This window comes from Rissa tridactyla, chromosome 11 (genome assembly GCF_028500815.1).
Source record: "Rissa tridactyla isolate bRisTri1 chromosome 11, bRisTri1.patW.cur.20221130, whole genome shotgun sequence".
Taxonomy (NCBI): Eukaryota; Metazoa; Chordata; class Aves; order Charadriiformes; family Laridae; genus Rissa; species Rissa tridactyla.
In genome coordinates this window covers 7,479,478-7,490,486 of record NC_071476.1, presented here as the reverse complement: position 1 = coordinate 7,490,486, position 11,009 = coordinate 7,479,478, and the positions used below count along the sequence as shown (strand labels likewise).

General features: G+C 41.8%; 1 protein-coding gene across 1 annotated transcript; it reads left to right on the top strand.

Annotated features, from left to right (window-relative positions):
* The first annotated feature begins 3,632 nt into the window (after positions 1–3,632).
* Positions 3,633–10,610, top strand: CAMLG (calcium modulating ligand). The gene is made up of 4 exons (XM_054217164.1): positions 3,633–3,999; positions 5,445–5,899; positions 6,672–6,737; positions 8,430–10,610. Exons 1-4 carry the CDS (start codon positions 3,834–3,836, stop codon positions 8,619–8,621), a joined length of 879 nt encoding a protein of 292 aa, XP_054073139.1. The 5' UTR covers positions 3,633–3,833; the 3' UTR covers positions 8,622–10,610.
* Positions 10,611–11,009: the final 399 nt, after the last annotated feature.

Here is an 11,009-nt window from a genome sequence, read left to right as displayed (position 1 = left end):
AAGAGTATTTAAGTTACTGTATCCGTAGGCCCATGGAAATGTTTCATATGGAAAAATCTTGGTTTGCTTTTTTGTTTAATAGTAACTTAACAGGTAAACTTAAAGGTCTTGCAAAACCTACTTCCTGGGGCAAGTAACTTGACCAGGTGAAACACTTGTAAGTGATCAAATGTTACTGTGATTAGGCTAGTTAACTTACATTTTGTGATACAAACGTCAAAGGGCATCGTAGGGTAATCATTTGCTGCCATTTCAGGCTGTAGCTGCACGTGATTGTCAGGAGTTGCCTTACTTCAGGGGAGGAGTTTCTTTCGGGAAATTGTTCTTGTTGCTTGAGCACAAGCAGCTGATGTTCAGAACAATGTCTAAAATAACATGAAAAGACTATTGTAGAACCAATTTAAGCTTCCCTGTCTGCTGCCTCCACAGCAAACAGGAGTATATTTACTTGAACAGCTTTTCAGAGAATTGCACAGTTTCTAGCCATAGTGAAGAGGTTTTTTTAAGTTTTGACAGTCTGATTTTTTTTTTCCGGGGGAAAAGGGGTCTCTTCATTTAAATCATAAACGGAAGCTATGCACTTGCATAGGTTATGACTTAAAACTTGTGTTTTTACTTATATTATCACTCAGATGTTGAAAATCATTCTTGCATCTAACAGCCCACCCAAAGTCTTACTATGACTGTATTTTGCTACTATATCCCTTATTTTCTTTTTAAAAACATCAGTGTTGGAGATGGCTTCATTGCTTTATGTGCACCGGACTAATGGCTAAAGATGTCAGTCTTTGTGGCAATTAACAACTTTTGAATTAGAGTCCCTAAGTTTTATAGAGCAAAACATTTTAAACAAGAATTGGATGAACCCTCTTGGAGTTCTCTTCACTTTGGAAGAAATTCTGTATTAAACTTGGTTAGTTTATTCCCTCACAGTGGGAAAGGCCTGCTGGTTCACCTTGTATTGCTCTAAGGGCAGTACAGGACAGATGAACACACAACCTACCTATGATGTGCCATTTTTACCTACAATTGAAAAAATGAGGACACTGAAGATGAACTGCAAAAACAGGCAAGAGTGGCTCTGGTATTTAGATCTCAGCACGACAGCTCTACCACTGCAAATGTACTCTATTTTTCTAGTTGAAGACTTTTTTTTTAAAAATTATTTCTGTATTTGACACATTAGTGTTCAGGCAACATCGTTACCATCCATTTTACTTTGCTTTCATTATCATTTTTAATTTAATATATTTGAGTCCACATAGACTATGTTGCAATAACTAGAATGATTCACTTTTCTTTAGAACTAATTTCTTAACAGAATTTAATCAAAGATGCAGAATGGCTATTAAATAAGGGACCATTAAATGTGATTTTAAGGTTCTGTTCACTATTATGGATATATTCCTTATAGTAAATTTAATTTTGTAAAGTAGTGTATAATATTGTAATATTAAATCTTTGTTTTCTGAACTCAAAACATTTGATCTTCAGTATGAAGTTATAAATCTTCCCCCTTCTGAATTTGAGACAGGATTTACTTGTCCTCCTTTTTACAGTTTGTAATTTTCACTGTTTTATTCCTGTAAAAAGTCATTTGTAACACATGCAAATGCTTATTTTATCTGTGCTAATTTATCAGATTTGGCTACTCAATAAAATTAATTGAAAGAACTCATGCAAGTCCATCAGTCCTTTCTTGTAAATAAAAATAGAACAGTGTATTTGATCAGTCGAGATAAATACCATGTACCAACAAGTGATAAATTCTACTTTTAGCTAAAACGTAGTATTTAGGGGATACAAACTGAGAGGGAATTTGAGAAAATTAGTCCTAGCTGACTCAAACTATTTTTCTGTCACTGGCATTTTTTGTCCCTCCTGAGCATCTCAGTCAGCATTGTTATTCAGTCCTACCTTGGGGTTTGTCCTCCCAGTAAGCCCGCAGTGGGGCTGTACCCCACCGTGTGGTACCCTGCCATCGGGGTGGAAGTTGGTCTCGAGAGCCAGCTGACATTGACAGTTGGAATTTAGCCTTCAGCAGTGTTCCCAAGATGGTGATCAATTTTATTGTAGGTAATCCTGTTATCTTCATTTAACATCCTATTCTTTCAACACCTTTTTGTAAAAGTCATTCCATCTTATGCTTGCCAGTTTTTTTTGATGAGCTGTCGTCACTACTGCTTCTGGTTCATCATACATAAGTTAATGCATGAGCTTGGTAATTTGACCTCTGTACTTAAGAGGTTTTCGAATACAGAATTCTCTCATTCTCTGAATAACTTAGTAACATAGAAATATTAATTGGACTTGTCAGCACAAAGGTTTTTTTCTTCAATACATGTAACAATCTGTCCTGTTGCTGCTGAGTATCACCCCTCCGGCTTTGACTTGGCGTTCAACAGGCAGCCATCCCAGCACTCGTCTTTGGAACTCCAAGTCCAGGATCTTGAAGTCGAGTCCTGCTTCCAACTGAAGTGCCCAAGGCACAGTCTGTTAAGGAGTGAAAGTCTTTTGCTGTCAAGGATGTTGAAGGTAATTAGTTTGAAGTATTGATGGAAAGTATCCATGTCACTGTCTTCATTTGGTTTGGCTTTCAGGGATGCCTGTTAGCTACATGAATGTTCAGCTGAAAAAAGATTACTGTGACCCATTTTTATTACTTTTTGTCACGCAAGCAGAGGTGTGATGGACTTTTTATTGTACAGAAATAGGAAGATTATGTCAACTGTATCTCGCTAGAAAGAAGCGAAGATCCTCCCTGTTTTATAATGTTATGATAATTGTGGAGTCCTTGAGAGGTCCTCATGCCCTTGTTTTTCCCCTCAGGATGCATACTCAGTCCCGTCAGCTGCATGCCCTATTAACCAACAGCAGTGCAGTGACACCAGGAATACGCTTTGGGAAGCTGACCTGTGCTGCCCAGCAGTCCCCTACAAGTATTTCCTGACCCTGTGTTTCCCTTTCATGTAACATGTAAAAACATCTGTCTGCTGGTGCTCCAACACACAGCGTATTCCCTTTCCTCGTTCGGAGTGCATCCAGAGATGGCAAATTAACTTCCTAAATTCAGCTGCACAGCAGCACTGGAAGCTTTTCCAACAGATCTCAAAACCCTGACCTGCTGCGGCGGGGGCCTGACTGCGCTTCGTGCTCAACATCGCGTGCTGGAATCCAAACAGCTCTGTGGACGTGGCCTAGCGCACACCTCTAAGGTTGTGCTGCTTTCCGATGGTCACAATTTTAACTGTTGTTCTTCTAGTTAGGGAAGAACTACTTTGGTTAAAAACATGAACGTTCACTTAATCTAATACTTTAAGATTCTATACAGCACACTGCTCTCATCTATGCTAAGGAAAACATTACCATCCTGTACTACCTTGTATATTTGTATTTTTCCTCACCGAACGCAGGGCGGATTTGCCAGGTTTACCGAAACCAGAATTTTAAGCAAACTAACAAGCGCTCAGGGCAGGACGTGGTGCCGCTGCTGCTCGCTTTTCCCACATCCAAGCAATCCCTCCCCGCAGCCAGAGCCGTCTGTCAGCTCGCCGCCGCCTCAGCCCTTCCCGTCCCCGCGCCGTGCCGACACCGTCACCCCTCGCGCCGTGACGTCACTTCCGAATCCGGAGCGGCCATCTTCACTGCGGGCATCCTACCGCCGGCGAGAGCGGCGTGCGAGGGGGCTTTCCCCACGCCTCCCCCCGTTTTCCTGCCCTTACGCCAAATGGCGGCGCCGGCTTCACCGGCGGGCGGTTCCGGCGCCTGCGCGCTGAGGCGGGGCGGCCCCATTGTGCGGCGCTGAGGCAGCGCCGCGGCCTGTTCTGCTGGGGATGGAGGACGGCGGCGGGGCGGCAGCGGCGCTCGGGACCCCAGCGGCTCCCACCGGCCTCTCGGCCTCCCAGCGCCGGGCCGAACTGCGGCGGAGGAAGCTGCTGATGAACTCGGAGGAGCGGATCAACCGCATCATGGGCTTTCACCGGCCCGCGGCGGGCAAGGGTGAGCCCTGTGGTGGCGGCGGTGTGAGGGCTCCCGGCCGCGGGGCCGGCGGTAACGTCCGGCTGCGGCCTCCTCCCGCCCTCACCGCGCCCCGCAGCCTCCCTGTGGACAGCAGCGGCTGGATCCCAGCGGCTGCTCTTGTCCCCTCAGCGCGATCTTTCGTTGCAGGGATGCTTCAAGTGAAGCACGACCTTCTGCGGTCCTCCAGAGATCCGCGGATAAAATATATATGTCATCAGAAATGTGCCTAGATCGGGTCTTGGGCCTGTTAACAGTTCTTACTTAGCGAGTAGATAAGCTGTCATTTCACTTCAAGTAGTTTTTCTTGAAGAAACAATGAGCCTCCCCCACGTTTTCATTCAGTAACTGCTTGCTTTCATAGTTGTGTTTTTATTGCAAGGTTTTCTCACATTTGGGTAATAATCATTTATTGGACGTTTGTGGTTGGCATGTAGAATTTTCTTGCAGATTCGGGTGTGTCATTTATCTTTCTGTAGGAAGCTTGACTGTCTTGCCAGGAGAGAGTTCTCAGATTTCAGTTGTCAAGGGTGCCCATAAGTCATGAATCAGACTGCTTGAGTACTGAGAAATGCTCTGAAGTGTTGGTACCCCTCTCTGGTAGGACCAGGCCTGCCCTGCATGCCCCTCTATCTGGTTTGTGTTCTCTGTCATCACCTCTTTAGCTCTAAGATGAGGTCTTCAGGTTTAATACGGGGCAGGTTAACACCACTTTCCCTCTGACAATGGAGAACAAGCCACAGTATGCTTCTTCCATTGCCTGCTCTTTTGTCAGTCTCTAACGCTCCTTCTGGGTGATTCACTTTCTTTGAATCTTTGAATCTTTGCTCAGTGTATTTGGAACAACATCTTTCCTCTTGTGCATGCAGCGTTGTTGCTTAAGAAAGTCCAATGTTTTCGTTTCCCCCTTGCTGACTGACAGCTCCAACTTCCAACCTGCATTGCACAGCTGTCTCATGTCTGCGCCATTTCTGAAGAGTGCCCTGCGATGTAAAGCAAGAGGTACACGTAGGGTTCTTTGTAGGCTGGTGGAGGGGAGACAGGAGTGTGCTGAGTCTAGTTTTCTAAAAGCATAATTTGGTAAAGCTGATAGGCGTTTTCAGTCTGGTCTGTGCTGTGCTTTTCCCTTTTTGTTATCGTTATCTGAGGTGTAACCGAAGTCTGGGTGTAAACCTTCCATTTGATACACAAGCAGGTTGTGTATCAGCTGAGCCCATTTCTTTATAAAACGGGATTGCTTGTATTCAGGTATGTCAGATGGCTTTGTAATTAATAATTAGCACATTTATTAATAATAAAACTGTGTTTTCCCTTTGGAAGCAGAGATATCAACCCAAGACCCCAAGCTAGTATGGCTAAGCTGTTGTTCCATGGACCCCAGTATGCATAACTCTGTTTTGGTTTTGGTTTTTTTTCCTCTTCTGTAGATGATGAAAGCCACACAGAATCAAAGCTTCAGCACGAACAAGATAAATCAAACTCCCTTCCCATTCCTTCAGTTTCCAAGCGAATTGTGCTTGGTGATTCTGTCTGTAATGTGGCAGGCACGGCTGACCACGCAAGCAGCATGGTAGACCTCAAAGGGGATAAGGACTTGTTCAGTAAAACTCCAGAGCTTGTCAGTGAGGGTCCAAGTGAACTCCGTCACCGTAACAGAGGGGAACTGCCATCTGAAGCTGCACCACGGCCATCTAGACACGGATTAGAGCAGTATTTATCCAGATTTGATGAAGCTCTGAAGCTGAGGAACCAGCTGATGAATGAGAAGCCAAGCCAAGAGAACGGGAATGCAGTGGAGGAGTTTGACTCTTTCCGCATTTTTAGATTGGTGGGATGTGCTGTGCTTGCCATCGCAGTCAGGGCTTTTGTGTGCAAGTACTTGGTGAGTTCAGGGAAACAATCAAGCCTATTCTGTTTTGCTAGTTTACTGCAAACTTACTGTGAAATACCCTTTATCTAGGGCTGAAGTCTATCAGTAGTGACCGAGTTGAGAACTTCAGGCACTCTTTACATTTCCAACTGTATAAAACCTAAAAAAATCTCTAAATTCTTTGAGATGAGTCTGTTACCTGTCTAACACAGCCACTGTATAACAACTGAGAGTAACAGGTTTGATCCATAGTATTTTGAGGAGCAGAAGCACTGGAATAATTGTTGTAGCTTAAGTCCCCTGCAAGTTTATTTCCATCTTTGTCAGCATGAGTCAACTGCTCTTCTAGTTTGGAGACTACAAAAGAGTAATAAAGTAAAGATAACAATAGATGTTCCAAGATAAGCAGATCTGACTCATTTATCAGTCTTTCGAGAAAAGTAGTTCCTTCATATTCTAGGTATCTGCCAGTACATGGTACAAAGGTGTGTGGCTGGTGCAGCCTGCCACCTCCTGGATCACTGGGCTCATTTTTACACACTGCAGTACGCTTCTGCAATTTCACGGTTTTGGGCTCAAAGAAAATAAGGCAGAACTTTAATTGCGACATGTAACTTGTCTACCTGGGTTTGTAGTATACAAGAATATTGTTGCTGTTGTCCACAGATTATTTTTTTACCTACCTAATTTTCTTTTATGACTTGGGAAGCATTAAATTTCTGTGTTTTCTTTGTTATTACTTCTGACTAAGTTAATTTTCTTATATTCTTTTCTGTTCCTTCAGTCAATATTTGCACCATTTCTTACTCTGCAACTTGCTTACATGGGACTGTCCAAGTACTTTCCAAAGGTAAAACATTTTTTTCAGAATTAGATCAATTTGAAATGTTTTAAATTTAAACTTGTGCTTAGATTGTACTGTTTTAGGACCAATGCATGTTAAATATTCTTCCCTTGTTTTAAACTGTAGAATTGAGAGTTACCAAATGCTGATAGTTTATACTAGTTTTAATCTTCCCAGATTAGTAAAAATGTTCTTTGAAGTTGCTCTGAAAATGTGGACTAACAACTGATTTAGTTGTAGCCTGATTAAAGGCATCTGACTGGGAAAGCCAGGTAGTTCTTTCATGTCTTTAAGAAACTTTTGCTTTTCTCCTAGACCATGCTCTTCTGTGGTTGCTGTTTGCTCTTTCAAAAGCTGTTTTGCATGCGATACCTGGACGAAATCTGGGAGGGTGTTCGTTAAAAAATTAGACAGTCCTTGGGTTTTTAAGGGCTCTGCATTCCCTGCTAGTAACGGTTTGAATGGCACCTTGAAATGAGACATTTATTTGTGTGTGAAACTTGCTGCTTATTAGCAAGATTTGCTATATCACTTGCTTTATATATTTACACCAGCTAATTGTAATGAAGTATTTGTTTGGTTGATGATTTTGGCAGGTCTACAGTGCAAAGAGGGATTGAATGATGCTCAATCCATAGTTGAAAGGGAAAATTTGCATTTTAAAAGGAATAGCAGAGTACCTGTAGAAAATCAGAATAAATCAGCCGTTCTTTCATAGTTAAGCATACCATTGAAAAATAAACTTCGTAGTAGTCATTCTAAGCTGATGTGTCACAACACAAAACAGTAGAATTAGCCTTAGACGTGCACGAGCTCATCTGCTAGATCTTTTTGATCTTGTTTCTGCTGTCTTTAAAATCAGCTCTTCAAGTTTCAGAATTTAAAGAGGTAGTTCCTTTCCACAACTTGCTTTTACTGCTCTTTTACCCAGATGAGGTCAGTCAGCTTGTTATCCTGCGTTTTTCTCTCATGAAACCTAGATTCTTGAAAGCTTAATTTAGATTGGATTAAATTAAGATATCCAGCAAGTATCACCAAATTACCGGAATTTTCAGCCACTATCACCTTTTCCTGCCTATCAGATTTAGCACCCTTGGGATTCCTCATTTTAAGGACAGAAAAACAGCTTTCAAGCGGTTTTTGGGCATTTCTGTGTTCAGAGGATAGAACTGCCAAATGGAGTCATACTAAAATAGCAGTAAACAGTTGTGTTTCAATTCTAAATCATTTTTCTGTGTTAGAAAAGTAACAGTATTTTTTTGCCAAGTAGTGTGATGAGATTAATCCTGTTCTGCCAGTGGAGCTTCCTTGGCTCGGCTTCTTACACCCAGATTGCCCTTGTCTGGGGCTCTTCCCACTCATGCAGGAGCTGCTGCACAGCCCCGCTTTACAGCCTGCGTTGGAGTGCCAGCGTGAAGGAGGCGTGATATCTGTGATGAGTTTTATCTGCTGTTAACCAGCCTCTCGCTCAGCTCTGGCGCATCCATCACAGCATGCATCTGTAGCCAGGAGAAGGGCTGTGAATACTGGAGCATGTCTGGAGAGAATCAATCCAAAACTGCTGCTCTTACCGATGAATTTGGAATGTGCCTGGCTGCGTGTGAAATTAGCACAACATTCGTGACATGTAAAGCAGAACTGGATTATAACAGAAGAACTAACTGTAATACTGTTGTGTTTTTTTTCTTTTTCTTTTAGTGTGAAAAGAAGGTGAAAACGACGGTATTAACTGCTGCTCTTTTACTGTCTGGAATCCCTGCAGAAGTGATTAGTCGCTCCATGGACACCTACAGCAAAATGGGAGATGTTTTCACAGACCTTTGTGTCTATTTCTTTACTTTTATCTTTTGCCATGAACTTATTCTGTTTTTTGGTTCTGAAGTACCGTGATGGCTGTAGAATTCAACGCAGCAGTTACACTAAAGCTTTCTGGACTGTTTAACATCTGACTGTGCAGACAGGTTTAAACCTTCATTAAAATTCTTACCTGTTCAGATGCTTGAAAGGAGCCTTAAATTCCAGTCATTTTGGGAAAGGAAGAGCAGGGTCCCAGGCTGCCAGTTGTATTGGTTCCGTTTATTTAAATACTGTGTCTGCCTGTTACAAATGTGAAGAATAGGATGCAGGTGTCAGTGCATTATTTGTTTGGTTTAGTTACATGATGCCCTCAGCCTCCTTCATAAACATTCACAAAGCTGCCTTTGTTCTTTTCAATGAGAACAAAGAGAATTCCTTTCAGCAGAACCATTATCTATATCTCTATATCTGGTATGACTATAGCTAAGAAGAACTGCTCATTTTGTGGTGTTCCCATTTTTTAAAAAAAGCTCTAAATAAAAGAAATCCCTGTTATTCTGTTGTTCGGATTCAGAATGCTGAACCAAGTAGCTGCTGCTGGAGAACGTTGGTGAAAATGCCACTTTGTTGTCCTAATCCTTGCCTTGCTATACATCATTTGTTGTGATTGTGATTGATTTCATTTGGTAATTATAGCGCAAAACAGTGAAGCAAAGCCAACAACAAAAAAGTCCTGTTGCTTACAAATGTCATTAATCAAAAACCAGGAAGAAACAAAATTGTTAATCTCACCTGTTTTGTGAGTTTCCAGCAGCCTAATCCTAGTGTAGCTCATACATGTGCTTTCATTCTGATGCCTTTTCTTTAACAGTTCACCTTATGAGGGGAAAGTTGTATATATCGGCAACCACCCTGCAGTATCAAATGTTTGCTCGAGTGTATGTAAAATTTACAAGGGAACTATTTTCTTTTCCTAGCTCCTTGCAGGATTGCGTACGACAACTTTTAACATGACATTAATTTCTGCAGTTTGCCTCAGATTATTACCAGACGTTTGCATGAAAACAGGTGCGGAGGAGTTCTGCTCCTGCTGCGCAGTCCCACAACCCAACAGTGCACAGTCTTTGACAGGGCAGAACTATTGATATTAACGTTTTTGGTGTATTTCTGAAGTTGCCCCAGTGAAATCACAGTAGCGATTCCTGTTTAAATCATGTATACTGCAAGTGACAGTGAAATAAAAAATAGTGCTTTGAGTTGACTGCCATGTGAAGATCCATGTACGAAGGGAGAATATAATTTTGTATTTTTTTTCTGTGGATGTCCAGCCACATGGGTGAAAAGAAAAATACAAACGAATCCTGACACTGGATAAAGTCATGAGCTCACGAACGCTCTTGTTTTCAATCTGTCATGAATTTTGCACAGCAAGAGGAAGGAAGTGCCATTCCAAATAGTCAGCCTAAACGCTGATAATCTGTGAAAATTTCTATTGAAGCTAAATTTGATATTATTTTCAACTTCTTTTTCATTTAGAATCTGGACTTTCAGGCAGTCTAGGCCAATGCCTTTTTTTAGTGTGGAGAAACGCCTACTTATCTCGGTATTTGTCTGCAGCAATTTTTTTAGGGAGCAGAAGTGCTTAATTATGCCTCTTTAAAGAAAATAGCCCTGCTTTCTGCTTAATCATTTCTGTTAAGGCTTCCTGCTGTAATTTTGGCACTGCATTTCTGACTCCTTAGTTAGGTATGTGTTTGTTTGTGGCATGAAAACAAGAAGCTTATTTTTTGATTTGACAATTTTCAGGTTTTTTACTGATTATTTTGTAACGAGTGTGATGTTACAGGTGTCCAGGGCTGGGCTGCAAAAGATTCTGACTTAGGTCTATTAGCACAAGTATTTATTCAGAAGCTTTAAATCTGTTCCTATTAGACAGGGATTTCAGAAAACTGAAATAGCTGTCATTGAAATTAAGGTTGAGATATGTAAATAATGAATTTGCTGAAAAGTTACACCTGTTCTGACTCTCTGTTCATATGCCCAAATGCAATACAAATAAATTACAAAAATGCTGTGTACTGACATTTGCAAAAAGCAATGAATTTTTAATGCTCAGCGTGACGATTTTAATCCGCATCGGCTAATTGCTAAGAGAAGAGCTGACCCACCTGCTGTACATTCACTCAGCCCCTTGCACCGTCGTTAAGGGCAAGGAAAGATGAAACGGGTTTTCTTCTCCAAGCGGTGAAAGAAATCGAAATCGTGCTGTGAGACCAAATCTGTGACTTTTCAGCCCGTAAATGGTCGTTTTTGTCCGATGACTTCGGGGTGGGCTTGGGGGAACCCTTCCATGGTCCCAGGAGGGGCTTCTTCACCTGAGGCCACGAAATGCATCCCTTTTAGCCCGTTTTTATCTCTGTTCATGTACATAATTCTGTTCGATGTTTATTGCCAAATCGATTGTTTTTCTATTAAAAGTAT

What these genes read in the sequence shown, in the direction of transcription:
- CAMLG (XM_054217164.1), top strand. Translation starts at nt 3,834, where the DNA reads ATGGAGGACGGCGGCGGGGCGGCAGCGGCGCTCGGGACCCCAGCGGCT. An exon ending in CCGGCCCGCGGCGGGCAAGG is followed by an intron (nt 4,000 to 5,444) that starts GTGAGCCCTGTG and finishes CCTCTTCTGTAG; the next exon opens with ATGATGAAAGCCACACAGAA. An exon ending in CTTTTGTGTGCAAGTACTTG is followed by an intron (nt 5,900 to 6,671) that starts GTGAGTTCAGGG and finishes CTGTTCCTTCAG; the next exon opens with TCAATATTTGCACCATTTCT.